The sequence below is a fragment of the Capra hircus genome, chromosome 18 (genome assembly GCF_001704415.2).
Source record: "Capra hircus breed San Clemente chromosome 18, ASM170441v1, whole genome shotgun sequence".
In the NCBI taxonomy this organism is placed as follows: Eukaryota; Metazoa; Chordata; class Mammalia; order Artiodactyla; family Bovidae; genus Capra; species Capra hircus.
Genome location: NC_030825.1, coordinates 16,120,982 through 16,141,191, shown reverse-complemented (window position 1 = coordinate 16,141,191; position 20,210 = coordinate 16,120,982). Strand labels below are relative to the sequence as shown.

General features: G+C 53.7%; 2 protein-coding genes across 5 annotated transcripts; one reads left to right on the top strand and one right to left on the bottom strand.

Annotated features, from left to right (window-relative positions):
* Window positions 9-3,415, top strand: CENPBD1 (CENPB DNA-binding domain containing 1). Its single transcript, XM_005691940.3, has one exon. The coding sequence runs from the start codon at window positions 571-573 to the stop codon at window positions 2,200-2,202; it is 1,632 nt and encodes a 543-aa protein (XP_005691997.1). The 5' UTR covers window positions 9-570; the 3' UTR covers window positions 2,203-3,415.
* Window positions 3,134-19,612, bottom strand: DEF8 (differentially expressed in FDCP 8 homolog). Of its 4 annotated transcripts, XM_018061923.1 has the most exons (13): window positions 19,159-19,612; window positions 18,707-18,878; window positions 15,081-15,202; window positions 14,358-14,455; window positions 13,047-13,196; window positions 12,136-12,277; window positions 10,803-10,967; window positions 10,160-10,287; window positions 9,808-9,921; window positions 8,905-8,985; window positions 8,199-8,339; window positions 7,984-8,099; window positions 3,134-7,114 (listed from the first exon to the last, which is right to left on the bottom strand). In XM_018061923.1, the coding sequence occupies exons 3-13, from the start codon at window positions 15,190-15,192 to the stop codon at window positions 7,012-7,014; spliced, it is 1,350 nt and encodes a 449-aa protein (XP_017917412.1). In that variant the 5' UTR covers window positions 15,193-15,202; window positions 18,707-18,878; window positions 19,159-19,612; the 3' UTR covers window positions 3,134-7,011. The 4 variants fall into 4 exon arrangements, with proteins under 4 accessions (XP_017917412.1, XP_017917410.1, XP_017917411.1 ...); XM_018061921.1 differs by lacking the exon at window positions 18,707-18,878 and having other exon boundaries at window positions 19,159-19,611; XM_018061922.1 differs by lacking the exon at window positions 19,159-19,612 and having other exon boundaries at window positions 18,707-19,129.

Sequence of the window (20,210 nt, the reverse complement as noted above, 5' to 3'; positions counted from 1 at the left end):
CTCGCGCATGCGCGGTGAGGCCAAGGCGCCTAGGTGGGGCCCTTGCCTCAGGTGTCTACTGTCGGGCCTGACTCGGATCTGAACGTTTGCGCCACCTACACTACGGTGGCAGACGCGGGCTAGGTGCTGAGGAGACAGCCTTTAGACTTACTTTAAATCTGGAGTCCTCCTTGGGAAGCGGCGTACACCACCCGCCCTGCCCGCCGGCTCCTTGTGGTCCAGGTACAGCGCTGGGAACCGGTTCCCCAGGAACCGAAGACCTCGGGCGGCGTGGGCTGTGCGGTATTACCGCCCCTCACGGAGTTTTGTTTTCTGCATCAGGGAAACCCAGTCCTGCTGTCCAGGGATTTGGCCGCTCTGATCGACTCCCTGGAACCCAGAAGGAACCGGCCCTGTCCTGGGATGTGTCGTGGGCCGGCCTGTGCTGACCCGGTCACGTCCCCGGTGTCGTCATCCTGCGCCTCCGGGAAGCCCCACTTTCTCTTCCCCAAATTCTGCGAAGGGGCGTGGAGCAACCACAGGCTTTCTCGCCCCTGAGACTGCTGTGGTTAGTACATACCGGCGGCAAAGATGCCTGGGAAAAGGTCCCTAAACGCCGCAGTCATCCGGAGTGCCAAAAGGGAAAGGAAAGCAATCACCCTCGACGTGAAGTTAGAAGTGTTAAGACGGTTTGAAGTGGGTGAGAAGCTCAGCCAGATCGCAAAGGCCTTAGGCCTTGCTGCCTCTACAGTGGCGACCATCAGAGATAATAAAGACAAAATCAAAGCGAGTTCACAAATAGCCACTCCTTTGAGAGCCTCCGGGTTGACTCGCCACCGAAGTGCAGTCATGGAGACCATGGAGCGGTTGTTGCGCTTGTGGCTTGAAGACCAGAGCCAGCGAAACGTGCCCCTGAGTGTCACCGTTATTCAGAAGAAGGCCAAGAGTTTGTTTGATGACTTACAGCGTGAGCAAGGTGAAAGCTCTCAAACAGAAAAGTTTACTGCAAGTAAAGGGTGGTTTGTGAGATTCAAGGAACGCCACTGTTTGCCCCACTTCAAGATGAACATTGCAGCTCCTGCCAAGGAGGATGAATATCCAGAAATACTGAAGAGCATCATTCAGGAAGGTGAGTACACCCCCCAGCAAGTTTTTAATGTGGATGAGACAGGTCTTTATTGGAAAAGACTGCCTGAAAGAACATTTCTTTCAGTAGAAGAGAGAGCTCAGCCAGGATTTAAATCATCCAAAGATCGCTTGATGCTGCTTCTTGGTGGCAACGCAGCTGGGGACTTCAAGTTGAAACCCCTATTGGTGTACCACTCAGAAAACCCCAAGGCTCTGAAGGGGTACTCCAAGCCCAATCTGCCCGTGATTTGGCGCTCAAGCAGAAAGGCTTGGGCAACCAGGAGCATCTTTCAGGAATGGTTCACATATTTTTTTTGCCCTGCCATTGAGAAATACTGTGCCCAAAATAACCTGACCAACAAAGCCCTGCTCATCTTAGACAAGGCACCATGCCACCCAGTCAATCTGAGCGATCTGTCTGATAATGTAAGAGTGGAGTATCTTCATGACAGCACAGCTGACTCGATCCAGCCCATGGGTCAAGGTGTAGCCTCTGCCTTCAGAGCTCATTACCTGAGAAGGACTTTTGAGCACATCCTAGAAGCAACAGATGGGGAGGATACAGCAGAGATCAGGGAGTTCTGGAGAAACTACAGCATCATGGACGCTGTGGACAACATTGCAGTAGCCTGGGGAGAGCTCAGACCAGCAACAATGAACAGTGTGTGGAAGAAGATTTGGCCTGAGTGTGTTCATTTCCAGAGTGCTTCCCAAACAGATGGCATTGCACAGCTTCAACAAAATATTGTGATCCTTGCCAAGAGTGTGGCTGTTGGAGAGGTGGGAGAAGCTGATGTGGACCAGCTGCTGCAGTCCCACGAGGAGGGTCTCTCGAATGAGGAGCTGATGCAGCTGGAGCAGGAGCCCGCAGGAGAGGAGAAGGAGGGTGAAGAGGCTGCCCTTGCCCTGCGCCAACTAACCACACGGGAGCTGTCAGTAGCCTTCTCACATTTTGAGGCCGGCTTGCAGGTCCTTACCAGTAACAGCCCTGATGCCATGTGGAAACATCAAGTTTCAAGAGCAATCAATGATGCAATAAGCTGCTACAGGGAGCTGTACAGTGAGAAGGAGCGGTGCTCCAAACAGCTCTCCTAGGTGACCTCAGTGCACAACACACTCCATGGCAGGAAGACCAGACACGACAGGGCAACCTCCTAGGTGACACCTGGCCAAGTCTTGGCTTCTAGATGTTTAACATCCTTGGAAACCCTGCTTCTGGTACATTCATTTTGACACTAAAGAGCATCACATCTTGTTACTGAAATTGTGCTTAAATATGCGCTTTAAGAAGATTGAAAGAAAAATCCAGGAAAAGTTATTTAAAACACACAATGAAACACACTATAAAACCTCTGATTGAATCAAGGAGGTACTCAAATGTGTAGAATACAATAGAAAGTCTAGAAGTAGATACAGATAGGTTTTTTTTAATAGTGCAGGACAGCTAGATAAAATTTGGCAAAAGCTAGTTAGTTCACACCTCACAGCATACACAGGAATAAACAAACAGACGAGGGATCTAACTGTAAAAGCGGAAACAATACAAATGCTACACAACCCATGGATATATGCCTCTTCCCCAGGGGTGATCAGGAAGATCTTCTGTAACTCAAAGTCCAGGTGAAACTTAAGATTAATCAATTTGATAATATAAAAATATAATAAAATTTTTCCATGAGGATAAAAGATAACAAATAGAGTCAAAGGCAAATGACACACCGGAAGAAAATTTCTCACAGATAATGAGTTAATATCTCTGATATGTGAAGAACTCTTAAAGATTGAGAAGAAAATACCAAAAACCCCATAGAAAAGTAGACAAAAGATATAATTCATAAGCAAGTAAATTAGCTCTTCAAACATAAGAGAAGTGCAGATGAAACAACACTCATACCATTTCTCATTATTCAGATCAGCAATAATCAAAAGTATGGCTACACACTCCACTGGTTAGGCTGTGGGGTCACAGGCACCCTCATTCACTGCTGGTGGGAACACAGACTGGTACATCCCTTACAGAAGAGTATCAAGCACTAATACAAAATATATTTATTTTGATTTAACAATCCCACTTTTAGGAGGATACACTTCCAACAAAAGAAAATACAGATGCATGGATTTTGTTGCAGCCTTGTTTGTAACTTCAAAACCTAGGAAATAGCCTGAAGAGTCTCATGTAAAAAGTCAAATATGAAATGGTGCTTGTACACAATGGCGAGTTAGACAGTTGTAAGTGATGATAACTACAATAATAGAACAAGGACGAACTTAACTGATGTGGAGTGGTTTCCAGGATATATTATTAATAGAAAAAAAAGCAACATCAGGAGTAGAGTATGCTACCTTTTGTGGAAGAAAGACAGGGAAGTAAGAAAATACGCATACATCATAGTCATTTGTACAATAAGAAACAAAGGTGGGAGAAATCAGACTAAAGAGATTGGTTCCAGAGGTGGGAGGAGATATAACTTTTGTACCTTTTATGAAGTTCTGACTTTGGGGACCATGTTAATATACTGCACAAACAAAAGTAAACAAGGATGGGGAAATAAATCAGTAGACTACCTGAATGGAACCGTATTTCACAGGAACTGCACACCCACAATGAAGAAGCAAAAGCAAGTACTTTTTGACTGTATGCCCTTGGGCTATAGACAAATATTAAAGGCTCGTGAGTAGCCTTATTTCTCACCAGCCTAAGTGACCAGTCCCAAAGGTGCTTTCTGTGTACTGCTGGACTGAGCAAATAAGGGTACTCTGGATAAGGGAGCCAGCTTTCTCACTGTCGAGCAAGGAAATAATAAACATAAAAAAGGGAAAGAATGACTTGTGTTGTTTTGAAGTTGGAAGTTTCACTGTGAACTCATGGTTTTTAATGTTTATAGACCAGAAAAGAAATAGATAAGGAGTACTATTTCCACACTACTGAAAGGACCTATGGGCAGTGATCAGCCCAAAAGTGAGCACACCCAACTATCACATTCATCCTCCACCAGAAGATCCCAGGGCTCCTCAGAGAAATGACTGGTGTCAGGGCTGGGACTGGGGCAATTACTAACTAAGCCTGGAACACTTTCCTGTGCTAGAAAGTAAGAAAGTGCCTAAAGAGTGCCAGGAAGATGTCAGTCAGCTGGACCAAGTGGACCAGAGCGTTTTGAGTAGGACAGATGACAAATTGGACCCATCCACCACTTTGGTGGGTGGAAAATCCCACCAAAAGTGCAAAGCCCGAGTCCAGTCAAAAAACAACCCTCACTGAAGGAAAGTCTTCAGAATAATTTATCTGTGATTTTCTGTGTCAGAGTCCTGAACCCTTCCAGATTAAAGACTAAAATGACGTGGCAACCAAGTGGCTCAATCTGAACACACTTGCTGTAGGCTTTATGGTCGGCATCCATGTGAGCATCCTGATGTCATGACTATGCCGTAGCTGTGGGAGGCATGTCCTTGCTGGGGTAACACAGGAGCACTTAGAGGCAAAGGGGCACCATCTGCAACTTCCACCAGATGGTTCAAAAGAAAGTGTGTGGAGAAAGAGTAAGGCAAAATGGGGAAAATGTTAACATTCACAGAATCCAGGAGATGGGTACCTGGGGATGTGTTTGCAGCACTTCTGCAAACCTACAGCTGTTAAAATTAAAAGTTTAAGAAAAACTCATCCTCATACCTGAAGTGGGTGGGTGGAGACTGCATGCTCCCTCTGATACCAAAGTGTGGCTTTAGTTGTTTGACGTGGAGGCGCCAGCGTGGGCCCACAGACAGCCCACACACACCCTTCCCCCACCCCTTGTGTCACACACTGCTGATGTTTCTTTGAGATCATCCTCAAAACCAGAGGTCGTGTCTCCAGAGAGAAATGTACATACACAGAGGTTTGAATGTCATTTGGGAGGGGGTCTCGGGTTCTCCTGAGTTCCAAGGGCCCTTTCAGTGAGTCAAACTTGAAGACCAGAGGTGCTTCTGGGAGCTAGACCTGGGCTGGCACTGCTTACAGTGAGTTAACATGACAGTGGAGGACTCAGGAGAGAAGACATAGGTTCTGTTACAGAGCCAGACTGGGCTCAGCACTTCCTGGAACCCAAACAACCCCAGAAGGTGTGCTTTAGTGCAGCCTACAGAGGTGTCAGCACACTGAGGCCAAGGTCAGGTGCCCCATTTACACCTGACCCTGTGGGAGGGGCCTGTGGGCTCTGACTAACCCTGCAGCAAACCCTGCTGTGTCTGTAGCACCCAGCCCACACAGCTCTCCTGGGAGGCCTGCCCATACTAACTGGTTCCTCTGGGTTCTGTGATGTGGTCTCAGAAAGACCTACACATGATTCCATTTAAAGAATCTGTCACCCAGAAGGGGGAGGAGGAGAAGACGTGATGTGGGAGGAAGTTTAAAAAAAAAAAGAGTCAACCTTGCCCAACAAATGGCTACTGACATTTCTTACGGACAGAGTGACTGTAACTGGAATAACACGATGCTGATTACAGAGTCCATTTGGGAGAAGCCAGGATCCCTGGGACAGAAATGTGATGCCACAGTGAGACGTACAGATCTGAGGTGTAGGAAGAGGGTGCTTAACCTTTAACCCCCTAGACCCAAGAATGGGAAGCAGGGTGGCCCCGCCCATCTGGACCAGCCCCCGACACTGACATTCTGAACAGCCCAGCACAGTCAGAGGGTGGCCTAAAGTCCCTGGGCAGGGCTTCCCTGGGGTGCAAAGGGGCATGGAGGGTTGGCACTGTCCTTACCCACCCCCCACATTGGCTCAGCTGGCCTCCCTGTTGGCCAAGCCTCTCCTTGCGCTTCCCAGTCAAAGGTGATGGATGTCCAGGTGATAGCCTCCTGCCCACCAGCCACCACATGTGTGTGTCAGCCCCAGGTGTCAACAGCCAAGCACATTCCAGGGCAAGAAGAAGGCCAGCAAGGCCAGGGCAGCCTTCCCCTGGATGGTCCCCACAAATGCATCTTCCCCACTGGGTCAGTCCTCCATGCCTGGCTCCCTCTGCCCGCTGGTGGCAGGACCTCCCACACCTCATGAGTCCTGCCTGGTGCTCCCCTGAGCAAGTATTTCCAGTGCCTGATCTCAGTGCCCCAAACATAAGGCCCCGGTTGGGGGGTCTCTGAGTGATCCGGAGTCCTCCATAGGCACACTCGGTCCAGGTCTACTGTCCCCTAGCCCTCTCACCTAACCTTGACCTGCCAGGGGCATGGTCTTGCCCAATACCTGGAAGCACACTTCCTCACTGGGTGGGACCCCCTCAGCCACCCAGCATGAAGCACCAGAGTGAGCTGGGCTTGGCCAAGGCAGGGGCGGTTAGGAGGTGAGATCTCCACAGCAGCCAGCAGCCCCTGGAATGGTCCTACTGGCGAAGGCCCCAGAGAGAGAACCTGGGGGCAGGGGCAGGGCCCTTGGGAGATAGTGATGAATACAGCCCCAGCCAGGGACAACCAGGGGACCTCAAAGAGGCCAGGGGCTGGGGGAGGGGCCTCCAAGTAGAACCCACACCATCCACCACAGGCAAAAGTCAGGCTAAGGCTGCATCCTCAGTCTTGTCGGCACTCCTGGAAGACTTCCAGGATTTCCAGGATAGCCAGGGCCCAGCAGCCTTGCTCCCAAGGTGGGCAGGGTAGGGTGGGGGGCTCTTGACCAAAGGGGAGGTGAGGGATGCTCCCCCCACCTGACCCTCAAAGCTCTGCAGTGGAGGAAGGGTGCACATCCTGGCCCTCACAGCAGCCAACCCAAAAAACAGACACTTCAAGCCCCAACACGAGCCGGGGGACAGTGGTCCTGGTGGTGCTGGCTCAGCAGTGGCGGGGTCCAGGGGCCAGACCCTAGGTCTCCACAGTACAGGAAACATGTTGACTGTGGCAACGGCCAGCAGGACAGACAGGCCTAGAAGGGCTTCCATTGCTCAGGCGTCCAGGTCTGGACCAGGCTCCCGGAAGAGTGACTGCTTCCGCAGAGTGAGACGCGCACACCTAGGGCACGTGGTGGAATTGTCGTAGTAGCAGTCCCTGAGGGAGACAGGAATGGCCATGAAGAGGGGGCTCCACAAGTAGAATTGTAACCCTGAGTCTTCACAATATTCCTTTAACAGACAGGAGCCTGCAGCAGTCTCACCCAGGTGTGCCGGCCAGGCCTGTATCCCACACCTCTGCACAGACATCCCAAGGGGCCACACCTATCACCTGGTACCCTCTGACCCTCTCAGTGACTCCCCTCCCTGACCTGTTTCCACTACTGTGTAAAGCGCCCCCCGCCCAGGGCTCTGTGGAGGTACACACGGTTCCCATGGCAGCTTAATTTTTGAAGGGGACACAGCAACATTTGATAGGACACCACACAAACTGCCAGCTCAAGGGAGCTCAGAGTTTCAACACTTTCTGCTACAGTCCTTACTGAGACTGCAGTCCAGCTCTTCTGATCTATGAGGTTACGGGTCACTCTGAGAAACAGCAAGGGCCAGGAAAGTCCAGTGTGGACAGAAACAGGGTGGTGGGGTCCCATCTGAGCCCAGTGTGACAAGCCGTGTGGGCCCCACAGGCACATGCCTACTGATAAGTGTACTTAAAGAGTTCAAATATCTTCTTCCCACTTCTGTGTGTCATTCTTCCAAACATCCACAAGTCTTCAGGACATAAATGCTTCCATTGTTGAACCTAAGTACTTAATAAATAAAACTGTTGGGTATTTCTTATGGCCTAGGGATATTTGAAAAAAGAAAATCAGAAAAACTAGAGAGCTTAGGAAGCTCCAGCCTCAGTAAACCTAAGTCCCATTTGAAACCAGGTGGCAAAGGTCAAGCCCCAGCCTCTCCCCACCCAACATTCCCAGCACCTGTCTCTCCCACACCTGTCTACAGTCTACGGAGGCGGACACTCACACAGACCTGTGGAAGACGGCAGAGCAGTCGGCGCACACAGACGTGTGGCTGTCGAAGGGGAACAGCACATCTCCCTCCCGGCAGAGCTCGCACACAAAGCCCTTGGCCTGGCACCGCTGCAGGTGAGGCAGGGAGGACAGTGCTCACTCCCAGGTCGGGGGGTACATCCTCCCGAGCCGCCCTCCCACCTCCCCACCTGGCTTGTGGGGGCCCACCTCACAGTCCAGTTTGATGTGCTTGGCAAACAGCGTGTGGGTCTCAGCCAGAGAGCAGCCCAGCCGGCCCGTGTGCGTGTCCAGCAGGTCCTGCACCGAGTACATCTCATCGTTCTCCACAAAGTGCTGCCGGTCCTGGAGCTGCAGGCGCAGCCATGTGACCCCGGGGCCACCAGACCGGGGCCCTTGCCTGCCCGGAGCCCTCTTCCCAGCTTTATCTTGTCCACACATCTCACCACCCAATGCGCTGCTTCCTACTCTTCCTGTCAGCCCAATCTGGAGAGTGCACCCCTAGGTGAGGGCCAGGTGCCGCCCACTCTGCTCGCTGCTCCCCAGGACCCAGAACACCGTCGGCTGCAGCAGGCACCCAGTGAGCGCTTGCAAACAAGTAAGTAGGTGAGCCGTGACGTGTTCTGTGGTTGGCCCTCCCTGGGTCCACTCTGTGGAGGCTCCCGTGAAGGCTGCAGGGCGACACCCACTCTCTCAGTGCTTCTCGTGCTGACAGAAGCACAAACCACTTCTGTGGGTAGAATGCTTTTGTGGGTAGACCTGGTGTTCCCTGGAACAGTGCGGAGACCCTCTGCTGACGGCACAGCACACGCTCAGTGTCAAGCCTTCCCCTCACAATCCTGGTCTGTTTCCTGCCCTCCTGGAGGACCCCTTCCCCACCCACCCCTCCCCTACCCCGGGGGACGGGTGGACTGACCTGCAGGAGCAGGCGCGCTGCCATGGCCTCCCTGCAGGTGATAAAATATGGCTTCATGAGCAAGATATCCTGGCGCAGCTTCTGTGGACAAGAGGGGCAGGTGGGCATTTCTGGCCAGAGCAGGGGCTGTGCCAGGCATGTCTTCATGGCCAGTGCAGGTGGGGCGGGGCTGGCTTTGTGGGAAGCTTTGTCACTTTACACTCTGGGTCAGTAGAGGACTGTAAGTGCATTCCCGTCCCCCCACGACAGTCCCAGCTTTGAGCCCTCCAGCCGAGCTCAAGGTCAAGCCACAGCTTCCCCACCAGCAGGACCCTAAACTTCCTTCGTGCACAGTTGCTCCCCACCCGGCTCCACACGTGAACACACCCCTTGGGAGCACCTGAGCTTGCATCAGATGGCCCAGTTGAACCCAGATTCCCTCCTCAGCTCAGTAGCCCTGTGCCTCAGCTCCTCTCCAACAAGTCCCGTTCCTCTCCGCACCTGCCTGAGGCACACCCCACCCTGCCCTCCTGCTGAGTGCCAAAGAGAGGACCCTCAGTAACACACAGCTCCTCAGAACACCGACCAGACGTGGCCGGGCCAGTGTGAGGCTGCTCTTGACAATACACACTGGGATGCAGACTAACACAATACAGACACGCCACACGATGTATCTCAGTAATGTGCACGAACTAAAAGACATCACTGAGAAGAACTTCATTTTTCTACTGTGGCTGCTAGAAAATTTCAAACTGCCTCTGAGCCTCGCGTCCTCTTTCGTATTGTGACTGGACAGTTGCTCTAGCGACTTTAACTTAAAGGACAGTAGGGGAGGGGGGGTGCCCAGCCACACAGGTGGCATCTCCTCACACAGCTGCGAAGGGAGAGCAGGGTTGCCCCACGCCCGGCCCTCCCCTGTCTTACCCGGATCTCTACCAGCTCCTCCACATAGTTGAACAGCAGAGGATTGATCTCCCGGAGCCGGAGCACTGGCCTCGACATCATCAGCGCCAGGTAGCGCATGCTGCCACGGGACACCTGGGCCAGAGGGACGGAAAGGTGCCACCTCTGCACTCCGCCCCGCCCCCGCAGCACCGCCCTGGCTCGGGCCCCGCCCCACTCTGCCCCACCCCCGAGGCCCCGCCCCAGTCTGTCCTGACCCGCCCCCGAAGCCACGTCCCACCCCCCAGCGCTCCGCCACGCCCCCGGCCACACCACGCCCCGACCCAATCCCCAGGGCTGCACCCCTCGCTCCCCGCTCTCTCTCCCCCCGCACCTTGCGCGGCTCGAAGTCCCAGTTGTGCACCACACGCGCTGGGATGACAGCCAGATCGTTCCAGTGGCAGTGGCTGCAGTAGTACTGGCCAGTGTAGTCGCACTGCCGGGCCTCGCTGGGCACGCCCCCTGTGGAGGAGATGTCCCAAAGTCAGGGAGACCGGAGAGGTCCTGTCCCCCAGCTGCACCAACGGTTCCCCACCGCCCCCCCCGCCCCCGCACCCCGCGCCTCCCGGCCCCGCCCGGCCCCGCCCCTGACTCGTCCTCTTCTAAGTCGCCCCGCTTCCCGTTTCCCATCAGTAAAATGGGACAGTAGATAGGGAATCCCTTGAGTCAATGTCAGTATGTTTCTAGGAAGGCCTGACACACAGGGTGTGAGTGTAGTGTGGTCTTCCCATGGGGTGGGTTTTCTGTGATGATGCAGTCACAGGAGGGAAACTGGGACTCCTAGGGGAACCTTGGTCAGTTTGGGCGGGCGTGAAAAGGTGCCAAAAGCAGTCCTTTCTGGCTTCCCAAGGAGAGGAGCTCAACTGCGCATTCCTCCCACTTACTCACGCCACTGATAGCAGGACACCCTGCCCAGAACAGCTCCCCTCAGCCCTGCGCCCTGCCCAACTCCAGCCCCCCACCCCAGGGGCACTCACGCAGAGAGATGGGTGCTCGGCATTCAGCACAGCGGTAATCCTGGCTGTCCAGGCCTGCCTCAGGGCAGATGTTCAGCTCATACTCGGCCTGGTGGCTGACTTTGGACCGCACACAGGGCTTGGAGATGAGGTTCAAACACTTGCTGTGACAGCGGTAATAACACCCTGGGATGGGGGCCCAACAGCAGGCCTCTTAGGAAGAGCGCCACTCTGCAGCCCAGGATGACCTTCAGCTTCTGGGACCCCCAGGGGGCTCCACTCGGCTTCCCAGACCAACCCAAGAGCCTCTCCAGGTGCCACTGCAGGTCCCCAAATGTCCCCACCCCAAGCCTTGCCCTGAAGGTACGTGCACACCTTTCCCCCAGTTTCAGACTCAGAAGTCCAGGGGCCTACCAGCCATGCCCACTGGGATACCCAAGGGGATCAAGGCCAAGCCATCTAAGTAAAACCCAGTTCTTCCTACCCAAATCCACCCCAGCTTCCCATCTCAGGTTTCAGGGACTCTGTCTTTCAGCCTCCTGAGACTACAAACTGGGAAGTCATCCCGACTCCTCTCTTACACCCATGTCCAGTCCTTTAGCCACAGTTGCACTTGGCCCTTCTCATCTAAATGTCAGAGTCTCACCCTGGTCAGAAGGCCATCATTTTCCCTCCCCCATGCCACACCCAGCTAGCAGGTGGAGTTAAAACCTAAGTATATCCACCCACATGGCCCCAGTGCACTTAGAGAAAAGCCCTCTGCCACCTCTGAAGCACCTCTATGCCACGCTGCTCTCTGCTCCTCATCAAATACGCTGGACACTCACTGACCACAGGCCTTTGCAGACAGCTCCCCTGCAGAAATGTTCCTTCCCAGATATGCTCCTGGTTTGCCCCTAACCTCCAAGCTTTTTTTATTAAATGTCACATGAAGCCTTTTCATTTCACCCTAAAATAGCAGCACCCCACCCCCTGACATGCTTGTGCCTCCCCTAGCCTTCTTCACTATTTCTAACATACCACATCACTGACTCATTTGATTTCTCATCCAGAGCAGCACCTCCGATACAGTGATGTGTTTCTACAATGTCCAGCGGGGTGGCCACCAATCTTGCATGGCTACGGTGTACTTGGAACATGCACAGTACAACTGAGGAGCTACTTATCTATGTTCAATAATTTAAATTTGAAAAGTCACATGTGGCTAGTGGACTTAAGCCCAGTGAAGGCAGACACCTCTTGCTACACCCACCACACACTGCAGGGTTCTGCAAATACTGAGGACACGATAGAGAACCCCTCTCCCTGGAGACCTAGACTGCCAGCCCAGAAGGGCAGTCTGGTCTCCGCCCACCTGTGCAGGTGTACCAGGTCTGAATGAGGCCCCAGATGACTGTGTTACACTTGTCACATGTCTGCTTCACACTCTTGCTCTTCTCCTTGTAGAAGCGGTGCTCAAGAAGGACTCGAATGTTGGGCTCATCCTCATTGGGGTCCTAGGGAGGAGACCAGGGAGGGGTCACAGCTCCTTCTGGGCACATGAGTCCCTTGACTGCATCTTCCAGGCACCACATATAGCAAAGGTTACCACAGACCCCTCCCTTTACAATAGAACAGGGTGCCCTGTCAGGCCTGGTCCACTGAGATTACAGACCACCTCTGTACCTAGGTGCTGCGCCAGGGCCACATTAGGGCCAAGGGCATGTGAGCAGTACTGAGGGGCACTCGCTGCCCTCTCTGCTTTGTTTCGGCTGGCTGAGAGCAGACCCAGATTGGTGGAAGCTGTCCTGGACTTGCCAGGGACGAGCAGAGCAACATTAGAGGGGGACCTGTGGTCTCCAATGCCAGTAGCTGCCAGATGGGCCCAGGGAACCCGCAACACTTCCATGTGAGTAAATCTACACAACCAATCCTTTAAGCCACTGTCTTTCGGGGTGTCTGAGGCCATACTATTGCCTTACCTATATTCTAATGAACCTACCACTGTTCAAATCCCATGGACTCATGAACCAGACTCAAGGACTACATGATGGACCCCAGTGGTTATTGGCTTCCAGGATCCACGACCCCTTCTGTTGTCATCTCCAGGGAACCAGGCCACACTCTGGGTCATGTGGTTCAAGGTGGGACTAACTCACCCACCTGCTTCAGTGGGTGGACACATGACCCAGGACTACAGGCAGGATCAGAGCTGGGCTGAGGGCCCATCACTCCCCGAGCCCCCACTTCAGCTCTGGCTGCTGGTGGGGGTGGGCCGGCCCCCACCTTCAGCTCCTGCAGCTTCAGCCGGAGATGGATGAGTCTCACCACGGCGTCCTTCTGCTTCTCCGAGTGCTCTGGCAGGTCCAGGATGACCTGCTTGCACTCCTGGATGGCCTGCCGCAGCTGCTGGACATCAGAGGCCAGGAACAGGCCCTGCTCACATGGGGGAGGGCAGTTTGGGGACGATGATAGTCAGATTGTGTGTCGTTGGGCCCAGAACAGATCTCCCCACCCATCTCGAGCCCCAATGGCCCAAAGACTTGCTCAAGGCCCAGGACCATCAGCAGCAGAGGCAGGCCCCAGCCCACACCACCTGCCCGCTCTCTGGACATTTCCACCCATGGGCCTTTGGAGACCTAACTCACAGTGTTCTTCAAAACACAACTTCCCTCTTTTAGAAATCCAATTGCTTTTCTGGCTGTGCTATCTCGCTTGCTTCTACAAAACTTCCTCTCGGATGAAAGCAGGGGAAATGACACTTGTCTGTCAAGAAGGAGAGGAAGTGGCCTCTGGTTCAATTGCCAAGCTCAGAGACACCCCTGGCTGCCACCTGCCCTTGGGCCCAGCACCTAACAGGCTGACCCGAGCTCAGGTCCAACAAAGCCCTAAACTTGGGCAACGAAACAGGCTAGGTCTCAGAGTTAGAGGCTGAGGCCCCAAGAAAAGGGTGTCACTGCCCACAGGAGTGCAAAATAAGGGTTCAAACACATAACTAAGGAGTGTATATACCTGCAGAATGTAAAGTTAAAGGCCACATGACCAGAAAATGAGCAGCAAATGAGAAACGGGGGCTCAGGTGAATCTTAAAGTCCTATGTTAATGTTATCATAGCATCTCTCTCAAACAACAGTTGCAGATAGTTTGCACAGATTTTGAAACTTTAAAGGAATTATTAGAGCTCTTTAATTAAAAAAAAAACAACACCCCACAAGGTTTTCATGGAACAAAACCTAGCTCAGACAGGAGTGGCCCTGCCTAGCTGAGCAGGTGGTGGTGGGCAGCGGCTGCCCTCGCCTTTACCCTGCAATGGACCACAGGATTCCCCAGAACCCCAGATGGAATCAACCCCCATATTTGCTTTGTAGTATCCTGCATGGAGGGGAGAGAATGGCTGCCCAGGAGGACAGAGCCCAGGCTTCCAAACACCGCATCCAACCCATTTCCGCAGGCCGGCACACAGGTATAAGGTGGGAGCCGGGTGTCACACAGGCCTCAGACTCCACACCTAGGAGGCCCAGCTGAGATGGATGTGGCCAACCCCTCAAACTCTGGTGGGAGGGGTCACCTTGTCCACCCACAGACCCTGAACCTTACCACGGGGCGAGCGAAGTGGTCCTCAGACAGGCCAAGATCCATTACACGCCCTGGGCAGCGGGACTCTGGCTCCCCGGGAGGCAGTTCAGGCAGGCGCGCTGCAGCAGGGCAGGTGGGGAGGGCGGCAGAGAGACGAGTCAGCCTGCCACCCCAGGAGCGCGCTGCGGGGCCCCCGGGGAGCAGGGAGCCCACAGAAGTGCCCAGGGAAGCAGGGCTCTACTCTGGGGTGAGCCCGTGTCCACCAGCAGAGGACCCTGTGTCCTTGTGGCCACAGGACAGAGCCGTGCAAAACCAGGGTTACAGAAGCACGCCAGTTTGTAAGGCTCACAGCTTGTGTGTGCATCTGCGGCCTGGAGGAGCACCTCTGAAGGGCTACATACCAGGACATGGGAGCCCCTGGGTGGACTCTGGCGCCCTGTGCGCTCAGTCTGCAATCTCAGGGCTCACATCCTGCTGACCTCTCACCCTGCAGGGCTCGGCTCTGAGTTCACGCCCCGAGTGTTCCCTGAGGAAGTGCCTGCTGTGTGCGGCCCCTGGGACAAGGCAGGCAAGACAGTGAGACATCCCCGCCCAGGGGCGTGTTCATTCTCCTGAGGACCGACGGGGAAGCAGTCTGATCTGTGAAGAAGCCACCTGCATGCGCCCAGGGGGAACCACCTAAGAGGATGAGGGCTGGCGTGAGCAGGGCAGACCACCTACACAACCCCAGCCCCCCGCATCCACCTTGAGAAGTAATGTCCAGGGCCTCCTCGCCAGCCCCCTGCTCATGCTGCTGCTTGTTGAAGGGGTTGAGATGGACCTGCCGGAACCGGGCGAGCTTCTCGTCATATTCCATAGCACCCTACCTGCAGACAGCAGAGCAGAGCAGAGGTGGGTGTCCAGAACCCAGGTTCACTGGGGTCTCCTTCCCTTTTCAAGTGCCTGAGATATCAGAGTGGAGACCTGGCCCCTCTCACTTCCCCTGGAGGGTCCAGGCCAAATATCCCCACACCATGGCCTCCCCCCCGCAGCCCCTCCCCAAGCCAGCTCAGCCCCCACGGCTGGCCCCTCAGTGAGAGCAGTGATGCCCAAGTCACCGATGGGGCAGGCAGGGCTGGGGGTGCCCAGCCAGACCTCCGGCACGGAGCCCTTTTGGTCCTGCTCACATTGCCTGGCCAGCCAACACTCAGTTCCTCCCTCTCACCCAGGACCCAGGGTGCTCCTTCCCTGTCAGAGCACCCAGAAAGCCCAGCCAACAGAAGGCTCAGTGCTGATGCCAGGGCTCAGGCCTGCCCTGCCACCTGCAGTGTGGCCCAGGGCAGGACCCACCTTAACACTGCCCTGTGGAGAGGCCTCCTGAATGCTCTATAACCACCATGCGGCCTGAGCCCACGGCTGGCCCCACACCCCGGAACCCAAGGGCACAGGCAACAAGTGCTGAGCTCACAGCTGGGAGGTCAGCAAACCAGACACACAGGGCTGGTGGCTCCTGAGACAGAGGCCCACACTTAACTAGCTGACCCACATTCCTTAGCTTCTCTCTGCTCCAAAGACAAAATGAGTTCACAGGAGGTTGAAAGATGTTTTCAAAACTTTGTAGGAAGGACATGGATGTTAGCTATGCTCTACTGACACCTGGGTTGCAGTCTGAAATAACCTGTAACTATAAAAGGCAATCCTATGACTCCTGTGTGCCCACACACACACTGAAAGGAAAACTGAGCCAGCGGCAATGGCCCGAAGCCACCCTTCACCCCTAGTGTTACCCTGCACCTGGGTGGGGACCCCCACACCTCTGCGGGACCTGTCTGCCTCTGGAGGGATGTGGGTTGAAGGTTCTGGACCGGTAGAACTGGCACCTGCAGACCAGCTACCTACTGGTCACAGCAGCGCAGGACATGGTGCCATGAGCTCAAACCCCTATCTCCCTTTTAACCTGAGGTCTCTGGGAAGCTCACAAACTGTTCGGCTCTGATGCCCAGCACCTCCCCAGATGACAGGAACCACAGTGCCCAGGGAAGCCTCCAGAATGCAGGGGAGACCCAGCTGTCCCCATACTCACCAGACCCTTCTTCCCAAGTGGTGAAGAATCCCTGGGCTGCTCACCCCTAGGCTTCATTCAACTGAGACACAAATAAACTTCTGCTTAAACTACTGTTATCGGGAGGAGGATTTCTGTCTCTTGCAGCCAAAACAGATCCATACTCATCACCCCCAACAGACTGTGATCAGCAGGCAAATTGGCCCTACTCAAATCCACACTCTATCAGCTCTAGCTGTGTGACCTGGGGCAAATGCCTAAACCTTTCTGTGCTTTGAGCTGGCATGTTTCAAGCGGGGATAATAAGAGTATCCGCTGTAAAGAGATACAGTCTAAAGGAGACTACAAACTGGAGACTAAGCATAGGTGCATGGCAGTGACACCACATGCCAGTCAGTCCAGCCCCCAAAGACTGGAGGGTCAGGAGCCACCCCCATGGGTCTCTCCTCAGAAACCTCTCAGGGTTTTACAATACAGCCAGAGGCATTATAGAGAACAGGATGACATTCCTGAAAAAACTAGAAATAGACTTGCAATATGATCGTGCAATGCCACTCCTGGGCATACATCTGGAGAAAACTGTAATTCAAAAAGATACACGCACCCAGCATCCATCATGGCACTATTCACAATAGCCAACATGTGGAAAGAACTTAAATATCCATCAACACATGAGTGGATAAAGGTGTGGTACAAATATACACAATGGAATATTAGCCATAAAAAAAAATGAAATAACGCCATTTGCAGCAACATGGATGCAACTAGAGATTACCACACTAAGTCCAAAAGACAGATACCATGTGATATCCCTTAAATGTGGAATCTAAAATATGACACAAATGAACTTATCTGCAAACCAGAAACAGACACACGGATGTAGAAAACAGACTTGTGGTTGCCAAGTGGTTGAGGGTGGGGGTTGGATTGGGGTTATGGGGTCAACAGATGCAAACCATTATATAAAGGATGTATAAACAAGAAGATCCTTCTGTATAGCGCAGGGAAATATAGCCCACATCTTGTAATAAACCATATGGACAAGAACGTGAAAAAGATATCTATATCTGTGACAGAAGCACTTTGTTGTGCACCGGAAGCTAACACAACATTGTAAATCAACTACATTTAAATTTTTAAAAATACACAAAATGCACAGGTTCTTAGGCCTTAGTCAGAAAGAAAATAACATATGGCCTGAGGAGCTCAAAGGCAGGAACACTGCTCAGCTGCCCTTCTCTGGGATACAAGCCCTCCTGGAAATCACATTTCTCATTAAACTCCTGATGGGTAGGCCAGGCAGAGAGGCCATGGATGAGTGAGTGACTGGGGTAACCTGACCTCTCTCAGCCTCAGTTCCTCTCCTGACAAAGTTAAGAGAATTGCATTTTCCAGGGAGAAGAGGGTACCAGGAGCAGCCAGAAGGGGCCCTAATGCAGGTGCCCAGCTGACAAAGTACGCAGCAACGGCTTAGAGGAGAGCAGTAGCAACCCTAACCACCCGACCAGGTTCACCAACAGAGAGCTGCTGCTGCTGCTGCTAAGTCACTTCAGTCGTGTCCGACTCTGTGCGACCCCATAGACAGCAGCCCACCAGGCTCCCTTGTCCCTGGGATTCTCCAGACAAGAACACTGGACTGGGTTGCCATTTCCTTCTCCGATGCATGAAAAGTGAAAAGTGAAAGTGAAGTCTCTCAGTCATGTCCGACCCTCAGCAACCCCATGGACTGCAGCCTTCCAGGTTCCTCTGTCCATGGGATTTTCCAGGCAAGAGTACTGGAGTGGGGTGCCATTGCCTTCTCCGCCAACAGAGAGCTCTGCACCCCAAATTCAGGCCTGACCTCGCAGGTGCAGGCCGGAAAGTGGACACTGAGCAAGCAGCATGCAGAAAACCCTCTAGTCCACTGTCTCCCCTTCTCCAGAGACCTCCTCTCACAGGGGTCGGGGTGAGGAGCCCACGACTTTGCACTTAGAGGACCCTGAGAACAAAGCCCAGCATCTCTCAGGCCCTGAGAAACACAGGGCTGAAGCTCAGAGGTGCCTGAGCCAGCCTTGCCTGTTCTGCTTGTGACACAGCCACCAGAGGTCCTGTCATCACCCGGCTACCACCAGAGGTCCTTAAACTTCGCCCCAGAGGGGACAAGGCAAAGGTGCACCCTAGCTGCTCACAGCCATCAGGAGGCCTCCAGGACCCCACCGGGAGCAGGGCCGTTACTGTCCCTTTAAGGATTGCTTGCCACTGAAGCTTGGCAGCGCCACCCCTGCCTCTGGGTGACGCCACCCCAAAAGGGCCTCCCCCACCTTCACCCACAACAACAGCAGCAACATACACTCTGGGGACCCTCGCTAAGTGGCTCCGCACAGGGACAGATGTCTTCCACCACACCTCGTCAGTTTCAGAGATGAGGAAACAGGCTCAGAATGGTCCAGCCCCAGCGCATGGTGGCACAGCCGTGGGGTCCCTTCCGGCCTCTCGCATCCCACAGACGCGCGCGGTGACAGCTGGAAGGGGTGACAGTGTGCCCGGGGACGGCCTTCCCAGCTAGACCCTGACAGAGCGGGATCGGGGCAGCTGAGGTCCCCAAACCCCTCTGCCCCCAGGTGATCGCCCGGGAGTCTGAATCCTACTTTGCGCCCGGGCCTGGGCCTCGGCCGGGTTCCTCGCCCCCTACGCCCCGGTGTCCGTTTCGGGAGAGAGGCTCCCCGGGCTCCGGGGCGCGGTGGCCCGAGAGTCCGAGTCCCCGCCACCCAGAACCCCGCCCGCGCCCCTCCCGCCGCTCACCTGACCACCGCCGCCCCGGTTACATTGTAGCCGCCCCGCCGGGATCGTTATAGCGTATCCATCGCCGCCCTGGATACACTGTATCCGCCTCGCTCGCTGCTGCCTCCTGCGGTCGGGAGGCTCACGGCACAGCGGAGTTTGCGCGTCCCACTCCCGGACCCGCCTTCACCTCCCAATTGAAGAAATGGGTGACCCTTCATGCCAATTGTTGAAGATGGTGTGAAATAAAATTCACGCTTCATGGAAGACAAGGAAATTTAAACACGAAAAATTTCTCTGCCCTTTACCTGCCTCTCTCCTCGCTGTGCACCTGATCTGCATTTATGCATCTGCCAAACCACCCCTATCGGCAGAAACGCCTCCTGGAATTCAGCACAACTGCTTAAAAGATAAGGTCACTTCCTGAACTTCTTTGCCAACAAAGGTCACTATAGTCAAAGTTGTGGTTTTTCCAGTAGTCATGTACGGATGTGAGGGTTGGACCATAATGAAAGATGAGCACCAAAGAATTGATACTTCCAAATTGTGGTGCTGGAGAAGAGTCTTGAGACTCCCTTGAACTGCAAGGAGATCAAACCAGTCGATCCTAAAGGAAATCAACCCTGAATATTCAATGGAAGAGCTAATGCTCCTTGGAAGCTGAAGCTCCAAAAACTTTGGCCACCTGATGGAAAGAACTGACTCATCAGAAAAGACCTTGATGCTGGGAAAGACTGAGGGCAGAAGGAGAAGGGGACAAGAGAGAACAAGATAGTTGGATGACATCTCCAACTCGATGGACATGAGTTTGAGCAAACTCTGGAAGATGGTGAAGGACAGGTAAACCTGAAATGCTGCAGTCCACGGGGTCACAAAGAGTTGGACACAACTTAGCAACTGAACAGCTTCTTGATCTTGTGAGGGGCCATGATGAGCTTAGATTTGAATTATGTGAACTGTGGATTACACTCCTGTGCTCTGTCTCAAGAAACTTGTATAACTGTGACTTCTAATGGCAAAACAGTCCTTGGAGCTTTCTGAGATGCTGTTCTTGGCTTATAATCCTCAAATTT

What these genes read in the sequence shown, in the direction of transcription:
- CENPBD1 (XM_005691940.3), top strand. Translation starts at nt 571, where the DNA reads ATGCCTGGGAAAAGGTCCCTAAACGCCGCAGTCATCCGGAGTGCCAAA.
- DEF8 (XM_018061923.1), bottom strand. Translation starts at nt 15,192, where the DNA reads ATGGAATATGACGAGAAGCTCGCCCGGTTCCGGCAGGTCCATCTCAAC. An exon ending in GGGACTTCGAGCCGCGCAAG is followed by an intron (nt 9,922 to 10,159) that starts GTGCGGGGGGAG and finishes CCTCTGGCCCAG; the next exon opens with GTGTCCCGTGGCAGCATGCG. An exon ending in GCCGTCTTCCACAGGTCTGT is followed by an intron (nt 7,115 to 7,983) that starts GTGAGTGTCCGC and finishes TGTCTCCCTCAG; the next exon opens with GGACTGCTACTACGACAATT.